The sequence below is a fragment of the Phodopus roborovskii genome, unplaced genomic scaffold (genome assembly GCF_943737965.1).
Source record: "Phodopus roborovskii unplaced genomic scaffold, PHOROB, whole genome shotgun sequence".
In the NCBI taxonomy this organism is placed as follows: domain Eukaryota; kingdom Metazoa; phylum Chordata; class Mammalia; order Rodentia; family Cricetidae; genus Phodopus; species Phodopus roborovskii.
In genome coordinates, this window is record NW_026125295.1 from 4,392,707 (window position 1) to 4,418,835 (window position 26,129).

The 26,129-nt window shown below is 45.7% G+C and overlaps 2 protein-coding genes across 3 annotated transcripts in view; one reads left to right on the plus strand and one right to left on the minus strand.

The window, feature by feature from the left end:
- Gadl1 (glutamate decarboxylase like 1) overlaps positions 1 to 15,576 on the plus strand; it is a 167,366-nt gene extending 151,790 nt beyond the window's left edge. The window contains exon 15 of the mRNA XM_051202041.1: positions 15,238 to 15,576. Coding sequence (XP_051057998.1) covers positions 15,238 to 15,411 — 174 coding nt within the window. The 3' untranslated portion in view covers positions 15,412 to 15,576. The remainder of the gene's footprint in view (positions 1 to 15,237) is intronic.
- Positions 15,577 to 22,730: 7,154 nt separating this feature from the next.
- Tgfbr2 (transforming growth factor beta receptor 2) overlaps positions 22,731 to 26,129 on the minus strand; it is an 87,473-nt gene continuing 84,074 nt past the window's right edge. For both annotated transcript variants that reach the window (XM_051202046.1, XM_051202049.1), the window contains one exon: positions 22,731 to 25,494. In XM_051202046.1, the coding sequence (XP_051058003.1) occupies positions 25,315 to 25,494 (180 nt within the window). In that variant the 3' untranslated portion in view covers positions 22,731 to 25,314. The remainder of the gene's footprint in view (positions 25,495 to 26,129) is intronic.

A 26,129-nucleotide genomic window follows, 5' to 3' on the forward strand; every position in this document is an offset into this window, starting at 1 on the left:
GGAGTATCATGGGATGATTTATGCTGAAGGATAAGAAAGATGGGGTGGGAGTTACTTGCCAGCCCTCGATGTGAGCTTGAAATAGAGTAAGTTTTCGGTAAGACGGAGTTGTATCAAACCCTTGTGCAGAGCACAATGGTCTCCCATCCGGGATGTTGATTGTGTTTTTCATTGCTGTGACCAAATGTGGCGAACAGAAACTTATCATCCGGGGAGGCGTGTGAGAGTAGAGTCCATCATCGAGGGGAAGGAATGACAGAGACCATGGTGATGGGAATGTGTAGTCTCCCCATCAGGGGAGGCCTGGAAAGGGAGGACCATGGCTGATGCTTGCAGCTGGCTTTCTCCTTTTGCCCCTTTACTCACTGCAGCATCCAAGCCCACGAGGTGATGCCCCCACATTCAGGCTGAGTCTTCCCTCAGTGAACCGCTTTGGGAAATGTCCCCACAGGGGTGTGCCTCCGAGGCGACTCTAAATGCAGCCAGGTGGACAATGGAGATTGATTAACCATGTCATCAAATGGCCCCAACCACTCCCAGTTCTCCGACACCGCATGCACTGTATTCTTCAGTGATGACGTTCAACCCATTTCCCTTTATGTCGTAGTGGCCATCCCATGGTCTCAGCCTTTTCCCCGGGCAGTGACATGCTTCATTGGAGCACTCTGCAACAGGTGACCAGGTGAAGCTCAAGACAGTGGACCACAGAATTCAGAGCCACTGAACAAACCACCCCACCCACCTAGCATCTTCCCGGGTGTTTCCCGTTTAGGAATTTTGGGCCAGTTGTCTGTTACTTAGAGGACCACAGAGGAGGTGTATAAGGAAAGCACCATTAGCATGTCTATACACACTCCTACCACCGAGCTCAGGGTGTTTCTGTTGCTACGAAATGGTAACTTCTAGAAGAAATGCCCCAGGACTTTACCTGTTGCTAAAAGTGAGAATGGACCAGGAAATGTGTTTCCTACTTAAAGACAATATCTAATTAGCCACTGGTGAAAGAAGGAAGTGTCTAGAAAGAAACTATTGCTTCCTGCAAGTTCTGGTTAAGACTCTGAGACTCATGGACTCTTACTTGCTTCACATAAAAAGAAGGACCTAGCAACACAAGAGGTCAAATGAAATAGTCCTGGCTGGAGACAGATGACCTGGAGAAAGGGATTCGTCAGAAAGATGCTCAACTTGCAAGCCTGAGATCCAGATTGACTCCCAAAAGAGCCAGGCACACTGCACTCTGGTCAAGCTACTGGGAAGGGAGAGAGCAGGGATCCCTAGAGCTCAATGGTCAGCCAGCCTGCCGCTTGCCCAGCTCCAGGTGAGAGAGCCTGTATCAAAAAGTCTAACACTTGAGGAATGACACTTAGGTTGGCCTTTTGTGCTAGCTAGGATCAGTTACTCAGAGAGAGCGAATGCCCAGCTACCTGTGACTTCAATGGGGGGAAGAAGCAAGCAAGCTTGAAGCAGAAAGTCAGGCGGAGTTGGTTGCTGTCGGGGTTGTGGTTGTTTAAAAAGCAGAATGACTGAAGGTAAATCAGGTACAAGATATTGGTGGTCGGTTCTGGTAAAGTCATTGAGGCATTGAGTTGGGGGCGTTTATTATGCTTTAGCTTTTTCTTTCACTGTGAGAATTTGAGAGAAAACCACAAAGCAGTTAGTGAGTTCGGAGAGAGCACAGGCCCAGTTTCAGAGAGACAGCACTGAAAGGCGGGGTGAGAGGCTCAATGGGTGACTCGACTTTATATAGCAAAAATAAAAATGTAATAGTTGAATTATGTCCAGCTCTCTCTCTCCGGGTTAAAATTTTTAGCTGCCACCTGGAGTTATTGAACGGTGTTGTTTTTATTGAGTGCCCTTTGAGAGCAAAATGGGTGCTGTTGGTACTGATTTTTCTTGTGATGAAAACTATTGAGGTGAGGCAATTTTTAATTTCGTGATAGCCAGGACCTCTTACACATCAACCACTTAGCTGAAAAACACCATGGCTGGCAGATGCTTGCCTCAAATCCCTGTACTTTGTTGTCTGGCTTCTCCTTGGGCGTCATTCACAGCACATGGGGCAGCTTTTCCTTTGGGAGGAAATCATAGCCATGCTGACTTCAGTCTCAGAGTAGCCAGCACAAGAGCACTAAGTCAGGCAGCTTGCTGGTCTACCTGTCCCAAGAGGCAGTAGGGTCATGAGTCGAATCTGGTCTGTACTAAAGTCATTGTGCTCTGCGACTCATTCGTAACTTTAAAACTCACAGGGCTAGGGAGGTTCAAATGGCTCACTCTGGGAAGCTTTTGTTGAACAAGCATGAAGATCTGCACTTAGAACCCATAATAAGCTGGGTAAGTTTCCTGGGCCTGGAGTCCTAGTGCTGTGAGATGGGGGCTGGGGTGCAGTAGTGATTGGTGATAGCTGGCAGCCCCCTTACCTAGCTCAAATGTAGAATTTCAGACCAATGAGATCCTGTCTCAAACAAAAGGTGTGTCTTCTGAACTGTACTGAACTGTACCTGCGCCCTGTGCACACCACACACACACACACACACACACACACACACGCACGCACGCACGTACGCACACAAGCACACGCGCACACACACACACGCGCACACACACAAGCACACGCACGCATGCACATACATAATACATAAACCCACATCTCACACCAAATTTTGCCTGGGTGGGGGACAGTACTACGGATTGAAGCTGGTCCCTATAGGTCCTACGAAAGTGCTTTTTGCCACCAAATGGCATCCCTATGCTTTTTTATTATTAGATTGTGTGGTTGCTTATTTTAGACAAGGTCTCCCAAAGTTGCCCACTCAGGCCTTGAACTCACTCGGTAGCCCGGGCTTACCTTGACCTTGTGAGCTGTGACGAAGGGCAAGCATCATCAAGTTGGACTTGTCATTATTTTTAGAACTAGTTAAAATAGTCCCACGGGAAGTTGTGAAACAATTGAATCCGGATTGAATTTGGAATTTTCCCCTACATCTCTGCACTTCCTTTTATACTTCACTAGATGGCGTTCCGAATCAATCCATAGCCTCTGTGCCATTGTTTTTGTCCTGGGGAAGGTAGGAAGACCCACATCCCTCCCTCCCTGATGAGTAATGGAGTCTGCATGCTTCTGAGCATTTGGTAGGCTGTCCTTGTAAATATTTTGAGGTGGCTCTTGACAGGAAGCATTTTTAAATCATGGAAGAGTGGTGTGTGATTGGCAGGAATTTTGGAGAGACCCATCATTAGTGACCCCAGTGACCTAGCTGGCACTGTGAATCAGCGGCAGACTCCCTCTGATTCTGTAATGGAGACAGTCAGTCCCAACTGCTGGCCATGGTCGTGACAAGTGTGAAATTCAGACTTCAGATAGAAAGGACAAATAGGTGAAAAAAAGAAGATATAAAATAGAATAAATCTGGGACTGGAGAGATGGCTCAGTATTGATTTTGCCAAAGATCAGCACCTGTGTCAGGGGTGAACTGCCTGCAACTCCAGGTCCAGGGGGAGCTAACGCCCTCTTCTGGCCTCTGAGGTCACTTGTACTCATGTGGCATATATAAACACACACACACACACACACATTCACACACACACAGAGAGACAGAGAGAGAGAGAGAGAGGTGCACATACATCTTTTTTAAAAGAGATAAATTTGTGGAAATGATTAAACCCTGAATATTATTTGAATATTTTGTCCACATTCATGTCTAAAGCCCTTCCAAAGCAACTCATAATACAACGGTGTTTTTTTTTTTTTTTTTAATACCCACACATTCATTTGATTCAGAAATATAACAGAGGCTATCTTTTCAGGAGAAATTGGATTTGAAGGTTTTTTGCAAAAAAAAAAAAAATAGTCACAGACATGTATGAATTGATGTGACTTTGTCACTTGTCAGAATGAATAAGATTGTGTGCTTCCAATTCAATTTAATTCCACATTTCCTCTCTCCTCCCCTTCTTTCTTTCTTATTCAGATAGCTGGACACATCATCGTTTTGACAGGCATATATATGCATGGTTGATTCATGGCTGTCAGTAGTTAAGGAGACAATTTTGTGTGTGTGTGTATTTGATTGTATATCTGTGTGTCTGTCTGTCCATCTGTCTGTGAGTGTCTGACTATGTGTCTGTGTGTGTTTTTCTGTGTGACTGTACATCTGGGTATCTGTGTGTGTGTGTGTGTGTGTGTGTGTGTATTTCTGTGTGTCTGTGTGAGTGTGTGCATGTGAGTATGTGTGTCTGTTTCTGTGTGTCTGTGTGTGTGAGAGTGTGTGTGGTGTTTCTGTGTAAGTGTACATCTTTGCATGTGAGTGTGTGTGTGAGAGAGAAAGGAGAGAGAGAGAAAGAAAGAGAGAGAGAGAGAGAGAGAGAGAGAGAGAGAGTTGTGCCTGAGATTCAGAAGCTTATCTATGGAAAGGAGTTTCACACCATCCCAGAGCTTGGATGCTAACATTAACATGGCTCGTGTATGGTTGTGGTCTGTCTGACATCAGAAACAGCAGAGTCAGATCTGGATTGATTTGTCTTATAACATGTTTGTCATGTGACTCACTTGATTCAGCCCTGTGATGATGAGCCTCATCTGAGGGGCAAGACAAACTCGGGAGGATCTGAAAGTCATCTGCTGTAGACACACACTCATTCTGAAGCACGGGTCACGTGCCCCCTACCAAAAATAAAATCCTATGAATATTGAGAGTAGGGATGGGAACCTCTGTCCCAAGAAGCAGTCTTTCTGAGTGTAATGTCTCAGGAGTCTTCTGTCCTTCCGTGTGAAACTCAATGCATTTCAGACGTCTGGAGAGATGGCTCAAGGGTTAAGAGCTGTGCTTGCTTGTCTTCCAGAGGACCCATGTTCAGTTCCCAGCACCCACATTGGTTGGCTCATAACTAACTGTAACTTGGCTCTAGGGGACCAGACTCCCTCTTCTGGCGACTGAGGGCACTTGCACACAGACAGTATATGCATACATGCACACATAAATAAATATCTCATACTATTTCATTTCTACTCCCCTGCATTGAGGGCCACTAAAAACATGGAAGAACACATCACCCCTTTTGCAGAAAATGCTTCTGATACCGTGATAAATCTAGCCCATGTTTCCCCAATAACCCAATCATTTCAACGCTGGTTTTCACCCTCACATCCCACCTGAGGTGCTGGCAGCATTCCCAACTGTAGGGAGCCTGATGGGCAGGCGTTAGAATCCCTCTGGGATGAGGAAAGAGTAGAAAGTAGAAGGAAAATGCTACTTCCCACACAGTGTCTGCCCTCCTGCTTCCTCGAGCTCCAAAGACGAGCCTCGGGCTATTTCCCATGGCCCCCACTGAAGTTCTGATGGTCCCTTTGCTGTCCATGGTGCTTTGACATGGGGGTTCCCATAGGTCAATTGGCTGAATTTCCAGACCTAAGGTCTTAGTGACTCCAGGTTTTCAATGACTGGATTCTGAAGTCAAGCCTTCCATGGCAATACTACCTGTACATTCTAGAAGTACTTCACAGGATGACCTGAGGCCTGGCTCCAATGACACTCCTCAAACCCCAGTTTTGGTGGATTAATGGGCGTTGTCATTTCTCGGGTTCTTCCCTCTGTGTTTATTTAAGTGCATAAAAACCTCTGTCATGTCCGTGTAGCCTTGCCTACCCTACAGACGATGCCCGCTGTGATAACTGCTGCTCTCTTGCTGTAATAAAGCACCATGACCTAAAGCAACTTAACAGAAGATAGAGATGACTGTAGTTTATGCTTCCAAAGAGAGAGTCCATGACAGCTCGAGGCAGGAGCAGGGAGGGAGAGATCACGTCTCCATCTACACACAGGGAACAAGAGACAGAGAGTAGGCCAGGCTGCAAAACCTCAAATCTTACTTCCAGTGACACGCCACCTCCAGCAAGACTCCACCTCCTAAACAGTCCACAACGTGTCCCAACTGGGGACAGTCCCAGGGGGGACATTTCTCATTCAAGCTGCTGCACCTTCTCTGTATGGTGGAACGGGGTCTCTGCGAGCTTGCCAGCATATATGTTGCTGGAGACGACAACCCCAGTTCTGTTCACGTCATTTCTGGAGTAAAGTGTTCACACCTATATTTAGGGCATAGGAAAAGATTGATGGTGTGTCATGTTGTCCACGGAAAGAATGCAGTTCTCAAGAGGGAGAGATGTGCAGAGGGGGTATCCATTGTCATAGCAATGGAAAGTTGACTACCATAGCTCCTGGGAACATTTGCGCCTCATTATTCAAGAGAGAAAACATTCAAGAGAACACAGAGCAACATATGAGTTCATGACTTGGGAAAAGAAGTTAAAAATTCCTGCCAATCAAGGCAGTCACAAGACTGACCACTATATTTCCCAGGGGCCTTCATATGATGGGGAACACTCGAGTTTTAGCTGCTAATCATTGTCCATGGGGGATCTCACAGACCGGTGCAGAACACAAAATTTTCTATCATCTAAAATATAACAAGGATTTCCTTAATCACTTCTCCACACCACTTTCCGGAATAAAGTCTCTTACTGAATCTGGAGATCTCCAATTTAGCCAGATTGGCTAGCCGGAAGCTCTCAGGGACCCTCCTGCCTCTGCCTTCCCTGCGCTGGGATTACAAGCACACTCCCCATCTTTATGGAGGTCTGTGGGGATTGAACCCAGGGCCTCCTGCTTGAGCAGCAAGCTCTTTGCCCTAGCCTTCTCCCAAGGCCCACACTCAGAGTTCTCACTCCCTGTAAGGTCTCCCTCCCTCCCTCTCCTCCCTGCCTGTGCTGCCCCATGCATTTCATTCCAGCAACCCATCCTCACCCCATCTGCTTCTCTATTTCCTAGAGTGACAACCTAGGACCAGTGAGTAAACCAAGTGGAGGTAAACTCAGGTCGAGCCATAGCTTTTCCATTTAACTCCAATCAGTGTGCTGTGCCGAGACACGTCTGTTGTTCCACATCTCTGCTTTCTATTTGCTGTGGTTATAAAAGAGACTGTAAGATCTCCTGAAATGTTGCCTAGTGATAGAAGTTTCTATTTCCTTTGGAAAAGAAAAACTGACCCCACTGTGAGCCCAGAGATGAAAGTGGTCTGCCAAATGCAGATTTGTCTGACCAACTGTCCTGGAGGTCAGCGAATCGGGAGGAGACATTAAAGGTAACAGAGACCTGTTAAAAGACGAGAGGGTTATTTCTGGAGTCTTTACAATAACCCACTCACCCAGGTTGAAGCAATTTCTGCCATGTGTTTTGGGCGCTGTCTGGAGAGTTGGATCAGCCAACTCAGGTTCCAGTTTTAGGGCTTCATTCAGTAGAATCCATTATTTTAGAAGCCAAGTTAAGAAAAAAGAAAAGGGGGAGGGGAGCAGTCCTTAAAGTGCGATTTCATCACTTTCCTACCTGTCTCTGACACATTACAAAAACATAATCCGAAGTTACGTTTCCCACTTCTGTGGATGAACAAAGAATGAAAGCCTTAGAAATTCTGACTTAAAAACATACCTGCTCGGTGACCTTCAAGCCCGGCAGGAGGCAGAGGAGTCACCTGCAGTACATGCTGAGGTCTGCTTGGGTGGTGTGTTGGGTTAATGTGTGCTAAGTGTGAGAAGCTTCCCTCCATGTGCAGCAAATGAGGAGTGCCTGCAGAGTCTACTGCAGCTAATGTGGCTCTGGCCCATGCAGCCATGGTGAGCAGTACCTGCCTGCAGAGTCTACTGCAGCTAATGTGGCTCTGGCCCATGCAGCCGATGGTGAGCCTGCCGCGGCCTGCGCTCCCTGGCCCCCCCCCCCGCGATGGTGGGAGACATGGGCCACACAATACTCACAAAGAAAACACACTAAACATGTTTATTATAGGCTGTGGAACTGTGTGTGTGGTGAGTGGAGACACCATTTAGAACTCTGCTGTCATCAACACAGAAAGCAGATGGTGAAAGCATTTCCTCACCTAAGGAGGCAAGAAATCGGCCACTCTTCAGTCCAAATGACTTCATTACATAACTTAAAAATGCATATATTACATATTAGCATGATACACATTATATATTATTATATAACAAAGAGTTAACGCAAAGAAAACATACTATTTAAAGGTGGAATTTGTAAAACTTTTAAAACAAAAACAAACACCTGAACTTAATTTTCAAGGTGCAGTTTCTGTTTCATATGTTACCTATTATAGTCATTTTTAGTTATTTAGTTATTTAGTTAATTGTTTTTTTGAGACAGGGTTTCTCTGTGTAGCTTTGCAGCCAGTCCTGGCACTCACTCTGTAGACCAGGCTGGCCTCGAATTCACAGAGATCTGCCCGCCTCTGCCTCCCAAGTGCTGGGATTAAAGGCGTGTGCCACACTTCCCAGATTATTGTAGCCATATTTGCTTTTAAATTTTTTATTACATTTACTTATGTATTTGTACGCCATGTGCATATTTGTCCTCTGTTGCCACAATGTATAGATGGAAGGCAGAGGACAACTTGTAGCAGTCTGTTCTCCCACTTCCCCTGTTGGTTCCTGGGATCGAACTCAGATCACCAGGCTTGGTGGCAGGCACCTTTTCCTGGGAGCCGCTTGCCACAAGTGTTGCCATTTTTAAGGGTTCTCTTCTGCTCTTTATGGTGTGGGTCAGAAACTTGGAAAGAAGCAACTTAAGCAAGGGAGAATTTATTTTGGAGCATGGTCTGAGGGTGTCATCTAAATGGTCCCATGTTTGTTCCTAAGTTACTAGGTGTTACATTTAATACCCCCAAAGAGCCTAGGTTGCTGTTAGAAGCTTGTTGGCCCAGAATAAATCAGTCACCAAAATCTCAGTACATGGTTACTTCATGCCAAGAGATAGGTGTAGGTACCATTCTCAGAGAAAGTTGGCTGAGATGATCTTTGAAAAGAGGACTCAGCATCTTCACCCTCCTTAGCATACTCTTCAAACTGCCCTTCCATCCCTGAGGTTTGTTTGCTTCCCTGGGGGTTGAACCCAGGGCTATAGGCATCTGAGGCAAGCATCCAGCCACTGAGCTACATCCCTAACCCTGCAGGTGATGCTTGAATGCTGTCTGTGTGTGGCTAACCATTGTGTCACTCACCCACTTATCATATCAGGTTTCAGTTCAGGGAGGAAGGCCCTTGTCTTTGCTAAGATAGCCGGGTGAAGGATGCAGAGATATTGGGCCATCACCCACAGGATCCAGAGAGAAACGGGAGTGTGTTCTTGTTTTCTCGCTCTCCAGAGAGGTGATCATTTTAAGAATCCTTGAGAAACATGAACATCCTTTTCTTCTCCGGACCACAGTAGGGTTAGTGATTCAGGGAAAAAACAGTACAGACCCAGGTGTTGTGGTATCACAGCACTACGGAAAAGTGCAAGGAAATTCAACATTTGAGGCATCGTGATTCCTTCATGGGCTGGGTTATTTCAAGCTTTATGGGTTTTTTAATGTCCGTGTGTATATTAGCCACAAGTCAACACTGGATGTCTTCGAACACTATTTTTCGAGGCAGGTCCTCCCACTAAATGTGGAGCTCATCAAATTTACAAGATCAGCCTGCTACCAAGCTGCAGGGATCTTCTTGCCTCTGCCTCTCACTTCCTGAGATTGCAGGCACGCCCACCGTGGTCCGTTTTCACGTGGGTGCTGAGGTCTGACGGCAGGTCCTTGTGGTATTTTGTGGTAAGCGCATCACCATCTCCCCCGGACCCTGATATGCTTTCACGGCCCCCGTGTTGCTGCTTCTGCCATTTCTGGAGTTGACGGAGGTATGCCTCGCTTCTTGTTGCCCAAAGGAAATCTCCGAACATTGGGCTGAAACGTGGGTGTAAACCCCAGACCGCTCTTCCGTTGCTATTAGCCCAATTGGCTGCAGGACAAGGCGGAGTATGGCGGAGTATTAAGCTTTGCTTTATGGAGAGTGTAAAATGTTTATTGTGTCCATTCTTCAGCTAAAGCTTTCGATTCAGTTTGGTTTGTTTTTACGACTGTTCATTTGGGCTGGCCTCAAATATATGGCTGACATTAGGTTTATTGGAAAGTCTGCCTTAGTAGTCTCTGTGATGTAAACACCATCAGTGACTAACTGCCTCCTTCAGTCACCAGGACGCTAATCTCCTCATTTTGGTACCTGCTCACTTGTGTTAGAGAAAGTGTGAACGGGGCAGTTTTATTTAAGTGGAGGTACACTTTATTCTGACTTCGTAGATGTACTCCAGAGAGAAATTAGGCTAAAAATATTCATAGTTGGAAAAGGCGTGTCCAGGGGAAATGTAGCCATTTCTTTGTGTTCTGCCAAGCTGAATTGATCTTTTAGCTGCATATGATTTCATGGGCTACAGACCACCAATTTTATATCATTTAAGCCTGAGAGACTTCCACAGGTATATTTCAACTCTAAATTATGGGGCAGGGGTATCAGGGCGAGTGCACTGTGCAAAGGAGTAAGACAAGTAAAAAATTAAAGCAAGTGAGATGCTAAGATGTGGGCAGAAAATACATTGAAAGGCGAAAATTGACTCTTCAAGCATTCAACACGAAAATGATCATTGTTTCCTGGGGCATGTTTAGTGCTTTGAATACTTGATCAAGTTTTACCACTGACAAACAACTTGGCTAAGGTCTCCAAAGGTCATTGGCTTTGCAGGTTAAGTTTTCTGGGGTGGGGGGGGTTGACATAAGCAATCCCAGAAGAGAAGTTCATCCCACTCTCCCAAGATTGCATTTCCTGCCCAGAATGCCCCCTCCCTCCACCATTTACCCCACTGCTGCCTCTACAGACACCCCAGCAAGAAGATGTCTTCATTCGGTGCTTCCCAAGCTCATATAAGGGACATTTGACCTCCTTTGCAAATTTATAGACCACCAGGCGTAACTATCCAATTCTAAGCCCAGCTGCTCTGATTGGGGTCTGAAGCCAGGTGACCTGTATCTTTAAGGTAATTGTAGGAAACACCAGAGTTGCTCCTCAGGCTTCACGTGATAACAAGGTAAGCAGCAGACTCTGCAGGGTAACTGGGGAAACCCAGAGACACTCTTGGGCTTCCTGACCATTTCTTCAACCCACAGAAATAGCTTCTTCACCCACAAAACAGGCCCGCATTCTGGCAACTTGTGCAAACTCAGACCTTTCTAGAGAACCATAGAAAGTCATTCTTATCCATACTACATTTCACTGGTGCAGCTCCACTCTGAAACACTGTTAAGGGAGCCAATGGCAGTTCAACTTCCTGAAGGAGCAGGTAAGTTCACATTGTCCAGGAAGAAAAAGTGCAGCCTGGATGGAAGATGATGCAATCACGGCGCACATGTCATGTGAGAGCCCACGTCTCAAACCACTAAGGGGAAAAGACTGCCTTCCAGACAGTGGGGTACAGCGGATGCTTTGGGGAGACTGAGTCAGTCAGAAGTTGTGGTTTTCTCAGCACTTCTGAAGATTCAGATCTCAAGAGATGCCCATAGAGGGGAAACGTATTCATTTTAAGGGATGAGTGATGCAGTTCCTAATGGGGGTGTGTGACAGATTCTGAGCGCAATGACCTGTCCTTTGCATAGTCCATTGCAGAAGCAACAGTTTGATAAAATATTAAAAGACATTGTAGGGAGGCTGTCATGGCAACACCCCAAATCTGATGTCTGACTTTTCCACACACACACACACACACACACACACACAAATGTATACTCACACACACACATGCATGTGTATATATGCAGATGACTTACATATATATATACATATATATATATATATATATGCACAAAAGGTATGTAAAGCTTTTTCTTAAAATGCCCAGACAAAGCTTCATAAGACAAAAAACAAAACAAAAACCTTCCAGAAACAACATTGAGTCCAGTTTGTGTTTGGTGTCTATTGCCTGGCATGGGGCCTAGCCTTAAGTATGGTTTGTGTAGTCAGTGAGACTCCATTGGAGAAGACAAATATTTCCTTGGTGAGAGGGTTACCAACTGGAGGTTGGTTTAAGGTTAAAATCTATATGTATGTATGTATGTATATATATATATATGTGTGTGTGTGTGTATATATATATATCTGCTGTGAATTAATATGGGGAGGTACAAAGGGTCAGCAGAGCACATCAGATCCCCCTGGACCTGGGGTCCCAGGTAATTGTGAGTGGCCACGTGAGTGTGGGGACCAAGCCTGCGTCCTCTGTAATGGAAACATCACTCCAGGCCTCTTGTTTTGATTGACAGGATCTCAGGAAGCCTAGGTGATCCTCCGCCCTCCATCTCCTGAGTGTCGAGATTATAGGTGTGCACGGCTCCACCCCGGGATATATATCCCTGATAGCACTAAGTATGGACACATTTTCAAAAGATAGTTTCCCGACATGCCCATCGCTTTTTATCAAAGGTTGAGGTGCGGCTAGGCCAGTTGCTCACCCAATGGCTCCACTTGGTCAAAGAGAGTCATTTCATTCTGTGCACCCTTCTGTTGAAGCACCTTTTAAATACTCAGTGTGGCCAAGTGTTGTAGCAGGGCGACAGCAGAATGCCGTTGAAATGACCGAGTCATTACCGGAATGTAATTTAAGAGGGGAAACAGAAATCCTACGGAAAGATGGGCAGGAAGCTGTGCAGTGAAATAGGAATGTCAGGGTCTTCCTCCACTTAAGATTCAGGAACCAAGCGCACTGAGGCACAAGGGAAGAATTTGATTTACAATTTGAAGGAAATGCCTCGGTAAGATAATTGAGAGCCGGAAAGCAATCCCAGCCTTGCCAAATTGCTTTCCACCATGCATGCTCCGTGTAGGCGCGAGACTTGTGTACTTACATTTAGTTTGTGCATATTTTCATTCCCCTGTGAATATTCCATCCTGCCAGACTGGACCTGCTTCTCTGCTGTTGCCAGCAAAAGAGACAATATCAGAATTGGGCAGTATCCGAGCTTGCCCTTGCAGCCTTAGAAAGAGAAAAAGGCTGGTGTCTTGAAGGTGGTGATCTTTTATTGAAATTGTTCCAGGTCTTTGCAAGATAAACATGGACTCATTCAAATTACTCTGAAATGAGCATGGTAAAGTCCAAATATTTGTTAGCAGTAACCATTGCTACCATTGCAATGGTAATTAGTGCCAGAGATTCAATAGTTTGCTGGCTTTTGGGGTCCTCAGGACTTTCCTACCTCCTTGGTATTAGATAGAGGGAGTCTTTACTGTGTGTCTAGGAGTGGCCACTTGTAGGAGATAATCTTCAAGTTCATGAAAAGGTTAATAAATTCCCCGCTGCACACTGTCCCACCATCCGCTCTGAGACCAGGGACATTTTATTACTTCTTTGTAATCTCAGAGACCCTGTAACAAACTTGAACATCAAAGGAAGTTTCTTTCTCACTTCGGGATCTTTTGGCCGTGGAAGCTTGTGTATTTTTGTGCCTGACGCAAGAGCGGGAATTTGAACTTGCCAATTTGAACATACCCTCTTATGTTTGCAGTTTGGGGCATTAGAAAATATTTCTGGGGCTGGCAAGATGCCTCAGTAGGTGAATGTGCTTGCTGCCAAGTCTGGCGTTCTAAACTGGTTAGTGGATGGGGAAAATGGACTCTTACCAATTATCTTTCGACCACCATACATGTGGTGGTGGCATGAACCCTACTCCCAGCTCCCCCAATAAATAAATAAAATGTGAAAAAGGTTAAAGGAAAATTATTTCTGGTTTGCTTATAAACCACAGCTGCCTGACAGGTTCATTTTGATAACAGCTTCACTGAGCCTTGGGAATGTCAGAAGCTGGCATCAAGCTCCAAATACTTTCCACAGGTAGAGCAAGAAATGCCCTTTTTGAGAGGAAAACGGAAGCAAAGCTCAGGCACAGACATGCAAATGAGGCAGAAGCCAAGCCTGCTTTAAATTTAAAATCAGCAGAGTCAGAGCTGCCTCTGTGCTGTGGAGCTGGAGTGGCCCCAAAATTGACCACAAGCTGCAAACCCTTAGTTGGATGCCTTGTGGCTCTCCTTGACAGAGACATAGCCCTTGTGAGAAAGGCCTTGCTACTATTGGTCACTTCTGGCACAATGGTGAGATTTCCTTCACAGCCCCAGTTTGCAGCCAGCAGGCCGGTGACTGTTTATTGGAACAGAAAAAAAATTAAAAACATGGCTTTGTCACAAAGCCTGAGTTAGACCATGGTTCCATATTACTCGGTGACCAAATGGGGAGATCTTAAGAGCATGGGGTGATATTTGACTAAGAAGTTCATGTTACATGTGTGAGCACCCACAAACACATAGGATGTATACACATCCATGTATATCCATGTGAGCAGAGAAGCCCTCTACTCAAATCCATGAGGGTTAATTAGCTAAAGAATAGAAACCTTAAAAACCCTGGTACATAGTCATGTAACATTTTCATACATAATGCTTATAGCTTATATTTAAATACTTCCCCAGTATATTTGCACAGTTATATACATTTTATTTCCTTATCTTTGATGGGAAGTGATTTTGTTTTATTTTCTTGTCCATAGATGGAAGATTTCCAAATGCTTAAAATCTTAAGGCTTCTCTTAAGTGTAGGAATGATGACTCAAGGGCCCATCACCATTCTATAAACTATACTCACCAAGAAGCATCTACAACACTCAAGCCAGGTACAGCCTCGTCCACCTATGACCCCCCGCACTAGGGGGCAGAGACAGACAGATCCTGAGAGCTCACTGGCTAGCTAGCACAGTGGAAATGGCAAGTTTTGGGCTCAGTAAGGGACCCCATGTCCTAGGTAGCTTTAACTATCAACTTGATGTAGCCTAGGGTCACTTGAGAAGGGAGTCACAATTAAGAGATTCCCTAGATCATATTGATTATGTCTGTGGAAGAGTGTCCTGGTTGTTAATTAACATAGGATATGCCAGCCCTCTGTGGGCAGCAACATTCCCTGGGCAGATGGTCCTAGGCTGTATATGGAAGGGACAGCAAGCAATGTCTATCCATGGTTTCTGCTTCAAGTTCCTGTTTGAGCTCCTGCCGTGGTATCCGATGATGCCTGACTGTAATCTGTAAAATGAAGTAAACTTCTCTCCTAACCTAAATTGCTTCTGAGCAAAGTGTTTAATCCCAGCAACGGCTGGGACTTGAAGACTCTCATGTGCCCGAGATTCCCTCATCCATACATGGACGTGCTGCCGGCAGCTTCTCATGGTGCCATAAAGGTAAACTAACACAACTCAGCCTGGAGGACACGACTGAGATCCAACCAGTTGACTAAAGGTCCGTGACACGTGGTTTTATCTGTGTCCTCTTCCTCCTTGCAGGTGGCCCCGGCCATCAAGGAGAAAATGATGAAGAAGGGAAGTCTCATGGTGGGCTACCAGCCGCACCGAGGGAAGGTCAACTTCTTCCGCCAAGTGGTCATCAGCCCTCAAGTGAGCCGGGAAGACATGGACTTCCTGCTGGATGAGATAGAAAGCCTGGGGAGGGATCTGTAGCCTTGGCTCTCACTCTCCCACAGGCATCAATCCTACCCTGGGGAGGGGCTCCGATTCAGTGCAACTGGAGATGGACTAGGTAGATGAAAATCCTTCTGGTGAGACTAGCAAAATTTCCTACTCCCGCCAGAAAGCCAAAATATGAAGCAAGTGGTCCTAAGGGTTCTTTGGCTGCCTGCTGCTACCAGCTATAAAATGGATTAAGTGGAAGTAAGGAAAAAATATGATCCCATCAAATATTATCCCTGGAAGCATCCCTGAGGAGACTCTAGTCAGTGCCATGCTCCCATTGTCCCTTAAAGAGCGTAGAGCTTATGGCAATGAGCCTCACAGTATAACCCTGTGCCACTAACAAAAGCATCACTCTTCAGCCTTACCCCACACCATCTAAATCAGAAACTCTGGTTCTAGTATCCCAAGATTTAATGAACCCTATCTGTGAGTCTCTCCCACAGTAAAATCTGAGAAACAATGGTCCAAGCCTTACTAATGCTTTGCCAGAAAATGGACATGTAAGATTCCAGTAGCCTCTCAGCCAGGCTTGGAAAAATACAACTGTGGTGTTTGTACTACAAATGTTCAGGGTGCCTGAAACGTGGAGAGAGAGAGAGACAGAGACAGACCATGCAAGATTCTTACTGCCTAAAGACTCATTTTTATTTGGGCTGAGGTCCACCCTCCTCCCCACCAGAGTTAAAATGGATGGTTATCTATCCTACTTTATCTGAGTTAGAGACTGGGGTAAAACCCACACACTGTGTAGTGTCCCTTTTTGATAAATGAATGCTCATCTGCTTCTCCTAAAATGCCTCTGGGTGGGAAGAAACACTGCACGTATGTGTGATCTCTGTCCCCCTTTTAGATCTAGGATGTGTTTCTTATTTTTCACTCCTGGCTTTGTAGGGGAGAGAGTAAGTTAGAGTCCTCTCTCCCAAACTCTGAAATAGCGCTTGGATGCCTTTGGTGGTCTCTCTTGGCAGAGACTCTAGAATCAGCGACCTCCCCATGGTAGTCCTCCATTGTTCATGAAGTACTACAGTAACGCTCTCTGGCCGCCATCTTAGGTTCATTCCTAGCAGGTTTTCTTTGACTAAGAAACGGACAGGATTCAGAGATGAGGGTGTAGAATGAAGGCTGTGCATTGGATTTATGATGGACACCTCAAACTGTATCCCTAGTCCATGGCATTTACATTTTGAGAAACAATGTGTACTGTGTAGTGCTGACTCAACATTTTCACTGGAGAGTGCTGGTCTTTTCACTATCTCCCCTCACCAAGGGGATTTTCACTTCCTTTTTTGAATTACTGCAAACTCCCTGGTGGTGGGAGCTATCTGTGCATGATTTGATTCTTGTTGCCTTTTAGAAATTGTCTACATAAAATGCCCCTAAAACCGATGCTTGAAATAAGTTGTACTTTGTGAAATAAAAAGTCGTGTCAGCACTGCGTATGATTGGCAGTTCTATTTCTAAAGATGCTATCAATACATTTTAAAGACGCGAACTGGGATTCAGCTGGAAATTTAGCTTAACAACGGAAGAGACTAGAAACCGTCTGTCTTATTCAACACATAAAAAAAAATTGGAAAAGAATGTACAGCAAAATATGGGTTTGTTGTTTGGTCATTTTTTTCTTCTACTAGGCAATCACAGGAATCTTGATAGCCACAGCCCAGGTCCCACTGTGCCTTTGATGAGATGCGGTAGGTTTTTGATTGGTGGGCAACACCATGGGGATCAGATCATTTACAATCCCATAGTTTTTGCTTGTTTCTTTAAGTATTCTGCTAACGCTATCAACCGGCTATTTGGCTCAACAGTTATAAGAATAATCATTTGAGAGAGTAGAGTGACAGCTCACTCAGTGCTGTTTACTGGCCAGGGAACAGTCATTGCTTCTCTGGTTTTAGGAGACACTGTTTAAAGATTCCATTCATCCCTGACCAACACCAAGTTCAAGTGTGGAGGTGGAGAAGCTAGGGGATCTCATATAGAAACTGCTGCCTATGCATTCCAGGTGTTTATCAACTTGGAGAGTTCATGAATGGGAATTTGAGGGGGTTAAACAAAGCATTCCTCATAGAGAGCCTCAGAATATGAATTATCATTATCATGATCCCTTATTTAATTTCAAATACTTCAACACATTTATTTCTTATGTACAGGATAACTTCAACTTATATTCTCAGTAGGGAGGCTGCCCCCGATCTCAAACAGTACTCTGCAGATGGTCAGCTGCCATTTCACCAAAAGCTACCCTGGGAAACTCTTGCTGTATGTGTTTCCCTGCCTTTATTTTTATTTTTTTATGTATGTGTATGTGTGTATGTCTGAAAATTTGTGCACTGGAGTTCAAGTGCCTGCAGAAGCCAGTAAAGAGCCTAGATCCCTGTCAGTTGCGTTACAGGAATTCATAAGGGCCAAACATGGGTGCTGGGCATCCATCTCTAGTCCTCTGAAAGACCAGCAAACACTTACTATCTGAGATTCATCTCCAGTCCCATCCCCTACTCTTTTTTTAAAATTAACAGCAGAACTTTGTTAGTTATCATAATGTGTGTACAGCTGGATGCTTATTAGTGTTCAAGACAGATGTTGCTTTCTGTCTTCTAACTCAGAGCCCCTCACACTGTCTGGGGACATTCAGAAAGAAGCCCAGGACATGGAATCTCAAAGGATCTCTTTGGTTTTCTGCTTAACAGCCTTAACCTAAAGTCATCCTGTCCTATAAGGCAGCCTGAATAATTCAGGCTTACGATGGAAGAGCAGAGTATGCACACCATAAGCATCTCTCTAGCATTTGCATTATTTTGGGATGATTATTTTGGAAATGTAGCAGTAGTAATTAAAAAAGGAGGAATCACGAAGTCGAGGAGGAGTGGCAGGCGTCGGGAAGAAGAGGATGGGGAGAAACAATGTAAACATTAGTTAATCGTGCATGAAATTCTCAAACATCATAATAAAATAAAGGTGCAATTTCTGCTTCATTAGAACAGGAAGATGATTAACGAGTTATTTTTAAGTGCACCAAACATTCGAATACATTCGAATGAGATTATCCCCTGTGTGACTGATTGGCAGGTCCGGGGAAGTGGGAAGTTCACAATCTTGTCTTGATCAGCAGTGTTTGCAAAGCAGGCCGGAAAGGCCTGGCCCCCAACCCGTAAAGTATGAAGCAAGCAGAAGCTAATTAGAAATGTGATAAGCAATGATTAGGCAGTTACTTCAGGGGGGGAATGAACAAGATGAGCAGATGCCAACTGGGGTAGCCTCTGCCTGTGGAAAAGACTTGTTGAGATGAAAAGTTCCTGTCACCTGGGGAAGCAAGTTCCCTCAAGATGGGGTCATTAGCGTGTCATTTGCACACAGAGTTTTCTTTCTTTCTTTTTTTTTTTAAAGGAAAAGGTCACCAAAAAACTGGCACTCCTGGGGTCCAGCAAGCCCTGCGTTTAAAAGACAGTGATTGGCAGGAGGGAAGGATTCCCTGCAGAGGGTGCTTGATGCCAAGGGCTAATACTCCTGACCTCCCTAGCCAGACTCAAACGGCCAGGGTGGAACAGCAGGAGGAAGGTCCCAGGTGGCTTCTGTTTGGGCTGAGGCTCTTGGGTCTGAGCCCAAAGACCTTGTGCATTTGGGGGGAAATGACTATGTCTTCCTGTGCTCTGGCTGGTGACTCCCCTCTCTCGGATGCTGAGGGCATCATCCCTTCTTCTGTAGTTTTGTCTAGTGCTGTGCTTTGAGTGTGAATGCCCCCTAGAGGACTCTCGAGCCCTAGCTGGCAGTGGGATTTTGGAAAGCTGTGGAACTTTGAGGGGGTGGATCCTTACTGACGAACTACTACGTCATCAGGGTTCCCTTCTGAATTTTGTTTTATGATTTTGATAACGTGACCACCTGCCTCCTGTTCCTGCTGCCATATCTGTAAATCCCACCGGACTAGAATAAGACCACTATCACAATACAATTTCGAGCAAGCTTTAATTATATACTGACCAGGACGATAGGCTCTGGCCAGGTCTATTCCTGGATTCTCAGAAAATGAAGATGAGTCACATTTTGAAGAGTCCTAAAAAAGGCAACCCCATAATGCCATGTGTTTCCCACCAGGTCCAATCAGGGGCAACTGTATATCCTGACATACTTCTTGCCTGTGTACCTTCCACCTACATCCAATCAGGGGCAAGGGTACATCCTGAAATACCTCCAGCCTACATCCAATTGGGCTAAATGTACATCCTGACATATTTCCTGCCCATACATTCCCTACCTACATGTGATTAAATGCATCCAGTGCAGTTGAGTCCAACAAACTAGCTTAGGAGAGAGAAAATAAGTGGCTTGTTATCTGCCATTAAATAACAGCCTCTGGCATTTCAGGAAGTGTCTGTCCTTGGGCAAGGAGCTTACAGGTCAGAGGTGTTTTTGTTTCATGGATCTCTTAGGCACAGTAGCTAAAACTTAAAATGCAACTTTGGCTCTCACATATCTTTCATTGCCTTGAACTGTAAACCCATACTTCTTCCCTGCTTGATCCCAGAAAAGTAACACAACTCCCAAAGAGTCAGACCACGATGCTGCTAACTTCACTGGTATTCAAGGTGGGCTGTTTGATTCCAGAGCCTGGCTGTTGTCATTAAAATACTCCTGTAAACCGGAGTAGGAACTGAATGGAAACATCTAGATGAATATACAAAAGAACCCAGCCTGTCCAGGAAGACTGGAAGCCCGAGCTTACCTGGGCTTCATCCAAGGAACAGAGCATGCCTAAACATGCATGTGCTGGGAGGTGGTGGTGGTGTATAAGTAGGAGAGGCAAGGACTAGGAGAGCCCTGTAAAGGGCTATAGGCCAGATGGTCAGAGGTTTGGGTGGGGGGCTCTTCCCTCAGCCCACCCCACTCCTGATTTAGAAAGCTGTCTCTATTTCTAGACAAGAATTGGCAGCCCTCAAAACTCATCTCCGGGGATGGCGGCGAATAAGTAGTTTTCCCCTGATGACTTTAAAAGGCAAAGTCTGTGAAAACCCAGACTTCTCGTTCTACTGTCTTTCTAACACCTGTTGAAATAAAGGTGTATTTGCTAAAAAACAAAACAACAGCATGCCTTTGACGGCTGCCAGATGGTGGAACCTTAGATACCAGCTCACCTGAAGAAACGCTATGCTCACTCACCCATTTTCTCAGCAAAGCATGTCTTCAGACTTGCTAGGGAGTGCTAGGCAGATTAAGAGGAAAGAACACCCTGGCTCTCCTGGAGTAAACAGACTTGGGAGGCAGAAGGCATGTAAATGTAGGCTACCTCACCCAATGGTGGCCTCTCTGTCCCACTGGGTGGCCACTTTTTAATCAGGAGACAACATGAAACACAGAAGAGGGAGTTACTCAGAATTCTAGTTCCTGGATAACTGGGATTTGTTCTGAGGATTCAATTCTTCCCTGGGAGGTGGGCCTCCTCCCTCCCTCCTGGGCCATGGAGGACCAGGGTTAATGATCACCAAGTAGGTGTTTCCTTTATAACCCTTTCTGGTTCCTGGCCTGTACCATGCGTTTCCTCCCCCTTCTCTGTCTTTAATGTTACCTAGGACTTTCCTATAAATCTTCCTTTATGCAAAGCATAATTATTAATATTCTCCAAGAGGCAGGCAGGGTTCTCCAAGTTCAAAACACAAGTACAAAGCTTTGTATGGACTATCAAGGGCACACGGGCAGTTGTTCCCATGCTGGTAAGAGGACACGTGGCACATGCCCATTCCCTGAAGCATGCCCATGTGTGACGCAGCCATGTGTGACAATCCTGGAACAGCCACAAGCTCCAAAGCAGTCTCTGGGATGGGGGGAGAGACCACACTGGTACAGCAAGAGCCGCCATGCTTGGACACAGGGTTGACAAGGGACAGCAGGCTTCTGTCAGGGATTAGTTTTGGTTGTGTGTGTGCTTGTGTGTACACAGGCAAGTGAACATGTGCAGATGTGGGCAGGGAGGCCAGAGGTGAATCTCCGATACTGTTCCTTAAATCTTGACACAGTCTCTTCATCGAGACCCAGGGCTCAGGTAGGCTAGGCTGGTTGACCAGAAAGTCCCAAGGAACATGCCTCTGCCTCCCAGCTGGGATTGTAAGCACACCTGTACCTTTTTCGCCTGGGATCTGCCCTTGCTCTTAAACGACTGTCCTATCTCTCCTGGATTGTTTTCAAAGGGAACTGAGTCGGTTGTAGAATACTCTCCCACAACGTAAGAGCCAATTCCATCCATCAGAGCAGCTGTGGACTACCTGCAGGAGGTCTTCACGGCTGGCCCTGCTGCCATCCCTCACAGAAGTAGGGAGAGGGCAGGGTCATCATTGCGTACATCCGGGAGGGGGTCATCGAAGGAGTGGACAGATCCTCACCTTAGATTGTGTTCTTCCATCACCTCCCTCCCAGAAGTATGTAACTCTGGTCAAGTGGCCAGTGATTTCCTGGTCTCAGGGTATGCTAGAGTTGAGGATGGAGGAAGGCTAGCTGGAGGGGGGCTCAGTCTATGCAGCTATGGGGAAGCCATCGTGCACACAGGGGTAAGACTCTTTGGTAGGTCATTCACACCCCTCTAGCTTACCCTGTGCCACACTCCGTATGTAAACATACTAACCCATTTGCACATTCCGTATGTCAGCATGCTAACAGATTTGCACGCTCCATATGTAAGCATGCTAACACATTTGCATACTCTGTATGTAAGCATGTTAACCCACTTGCCCACTCCATATGTAAGCATGCTAACCCATTTGCACACTCTGTATGTCAGCATGCTAACAGATTTGCACACTCCATATGTAAGCATGCTAACCCATTTGCACACTTCATATGTAAGCATGCTAACACATTTGCACATTCCGTATGTCAGCATGCTAACAGATTTGCACACTCCATATGTAAGCATGCTGACCCATTTGCACACTTCATATGTAAGCATGCTAACCCATTTGCACATTCCATATGTCAGCATGCTAACAGATTTGCACACTCCATATGTAAGCATGCTAACCCATTTGCACACTCTGTATGTAAGCATGCTGACCCATTTGCACACTCCATATGTAAGCATGCTAACACATTTTCTTGCCAAATGGGACTTGGATGAAATCATTGCCTTGTTTTGTCTCTGGCACCATAATCTGATGTGAACAGACATGGTGTGTGCATGTGCCTGGGGAAAATGTCTTGCAACACTGTTAAAAGACAACCCATGTGGAAAAGTAGATGACATTTTTTGCCGTGCTGCAGAATAGTCCAGTATGAGAGGTGGGTTTAGCTAATGGGAATAGCAACAAGGGGCAAGGCCGTCCATAAACTTTTGATTTATTTGATCTACTAGACATTTTTATTTATATAAAAGACAAATGGCATAGAATGAAAATAAGTGCTTTAGATTTTGATATAAAAAGAATATTGTGCATTCACATTCCTATTTTAATACATGAAGTATGGCTGAAGTGTTCAATAAAAGAATAAAATCTTCCCTTTATGCAGAGTAGTGAACAAAAGTCAACATTTTTTTAGGAATGACAACAATGTTATTCCTTGGTCTTTTTCTTGAATAAGAAAAAAAATGACATAAACAAAACAAGCCACAATAACATGACAATGCGTTCCAGTTTCTGATGACGATCTGGAACTGAAATCACTTTTGAATCCCGGAAATCCCACTAGTGGACCAGTATTCTACAAACTCGCCACTAGAGGGCGGCGAACAACAGCTACTGGGAGGACATCAGCAAGCCCTATGGTGCAAGTGGACTTGGGGAGATTTCCAAGGTGTTGCACAGCACACTTCCACGGGGCAGAGTGCATGGATTTTTTGCCCCACCCACAACTTTACCATGTATCCTAAACCCCCCTGTGCCTCCCATGGTCCAGACAGAACAAAAGGTGGTTCTTCAAACCATGCTCGTATTTGGTTGAAAACATGTAGCTTCAAAACACATTTTAAAAAAAGAGAGATTGTCACTTGCTGTACCCACATTTGTTGATAGATTAACAAGCTTCCTATTAAAGTTTGTTCTTTGCTCCCATCCAAGTGGACACAGATTCTCCGACTCTACACGGGACTCTTGTGTGTCCCCTATTTAGGTCCTCACTCATAGTTTCTGTGGAGGTTAGGACCACGCAGAGACCGAGAACCATAAGGATCGGGAGAGCAGAGAAAAAAAAAGGAACTGACTAGGCACACAAAGGAAACTTGACCTAATGGGATCACACACGCACAGGAGATCCCGGGGTCCAAATCATGGTCGGCTTCAAATCATAACCTCAGACAAGGAATGAACAGTCCAACATGTTACCAAAGCGAGGTGACGAGAATGCACATTTCCAGTGTGTGCATGTGCGTGAGGGTGTACATGTGGTGCATGTGTGTCTGGAGGTCAGAGGTCATAGACAGATGTTGTTTGTGGTGAGACTGCTCACCTGGCTCTGGAGGCAGTGAACGTGGCGTTTTTCATGGGTTCTGGGGGATCGAATTCGGGTTTCCTTGCTTATGAGGCACTCGTTTTCACTTGCTCATCTATCTCCCCAGGCTTACGATCGCTCAGTTCTTACAATGGATCTTGACCCAGGGCAGCCTTTCATTTCCAGTCTGGGATGGGTAACGTGAAGGCCACCTAACCCTGAGAAATGAAGGAGCCACATCAGTCAACCTTCTTGCTGTGAATGATGCCCCCTAGAGTGGGGTCCAGGAACCCCTCCCTCCTTATCTAGAATGGAGATTTTTTTTTTTCCTGCCACATCTCAAATACTTAAAATGAAGCTCAACTTTTTCAGCCACTGTGCCGACCAAGTAAAACATGGGCTCAAAGTGTCCCCGGACACAGTTGTACAGTACGGGCAGTGTGTGTCCTTCAAATCCTGTCTGCTGTTTGGGAGCCTGGGAAGACAGAACCCTTTGGTGTTGCTGTGGCAAGCTGGACACTCCAGCAGGAGAATGATAAAAATTAAACTCGGTGAGCTGCGGATGCCGGGTGTGGGGTGTGCCACATTCAACAACAACAACTACTGATAATAGCTGGGAATGAAGAATAGTAACATAGGCACAGAGAAAATGCAAACTACCCAACCTTACTAGCAGACGATGGGACGATTTCGTGGGTGGGGAGACGGTCTTCTTTGACTTTGGTAGACTATGAAAGTAGGAAGATGGGGCCAAGTTTCTAGGTTAAACCCCGAGGTTTACAAGTTGAAGTGGGGCTTGAACGTCGATGATAAAGCATGAAGAAGAAAAGCAAAGCACACGGGAGACCCTGGGACACGGCAGTGGGCTGGAACTAAGCTCCCAGGCCAAAAGCACCCTTTTGGTGTTTTTGCAAAACAGAGTGTTCTGTGGCCAAAGCAGGCTGTGAGGCATGGATCCTTCTCATGCAACTGTCCCCCAACCCCACACATTCAGGGGGCCATCGTGTGTGATTGTCAAGTGCTAATACAGTCCCGGGTCCCTTCTGATCCATTCTGGCGCTCTCCAGTAAAAGCTAATTCTCTGGGAACATTTGATCTTTTTCTTTGTCTCCTTGCAGAGTATGGCTATAGATAAGAGATATAGACAATTATAGATATATAGATATATAGATATAAAACATAGCTATTCATATTTACATACAGGCATTAATAAAGTGCAAATGTTATTGGCTGCTGTAAAAATCAATCTCATTTCCTGAGGAGGCGTTAATACAGCTTATGCCATGACAATGTCCAAGGCATAGAATGCTCTCCGTCACTCAGCCCCTGCTGCTGTTTCTGAACATGGACCAACTATCAGGGAAGACGGGAGCAAGTCCCTGGTTTCCCAGAAGCGTAAGTCAGGCCAGCTTCCAGCTGCCTCTGGTCTTTGGTAAGAGTGCGGCTTCTGGAGGTTTGGCCTAGCCTGCCCAGAAAAAGCTATTTGGTAGTGTTCAGTGAGCCATCTTCTGGAATCTTCTCTTGGGAGCAGCTCCTTCCAGAGAGTCTATCCGGATGCTCCAGCTCACTGAAGCGCTCTGCCACACACTGGGCCGTGAGGCGGGCCTCAGGATCATGGTCCCAGCATTCTGTCAGGGTTTCACACACAATCTGGATGCCCTGTGGAGAAAGGGAAGGGTCCCAAGAGCATTGTCAGTGGTTGGTCTCCGTGGAATTAGCATCAATACATCTTTATCAAATGGTGTCCTATCAGAGTAGGACTCAGTCTCTCTCTGTGGTCACGTGTGTGTGTGTGTGTGTGTGTGTGTAGATGTGTGTGTGTGTGTGTGTGTGTGTGTGTGTGTGTCAAAGGGTGAAGGCAGGTGTCTTCCTCAGTCACTGTCCACCTTAGTTTTTGAGACAGGGTTTCTCACTGAGCCCAGAGTCCGCTGATGTGGGACCCTTCTGTCACCTCTTCCTCTACGCATCTTACAGGCACGCATCATGGCACCCAGCTTTTTACACGGGTACCATGGCTCCAAACTCGGGCCCCCATGCTCATCTCCAAACCCTTTGCTAACTGGGCCATCTCTCTAGTACCTAGGGTCCACCCTTGACGGCACACATGGTGTAGACTGCAAGCAATAGATCCATTATGGGCTCCTAGAGACCCAGTTTCCCACCTTAGGCCTGTGCTCTCTCTTGCCTTACCTTCCTCAGCCTCTTGAGATTTACTCTTTTAGAATGTAACGTGGCTGGATCACAGGTCTCTTCTCTTTCCAAGCCCAGAGTGGGACAGGCATTAACCTGGGTTC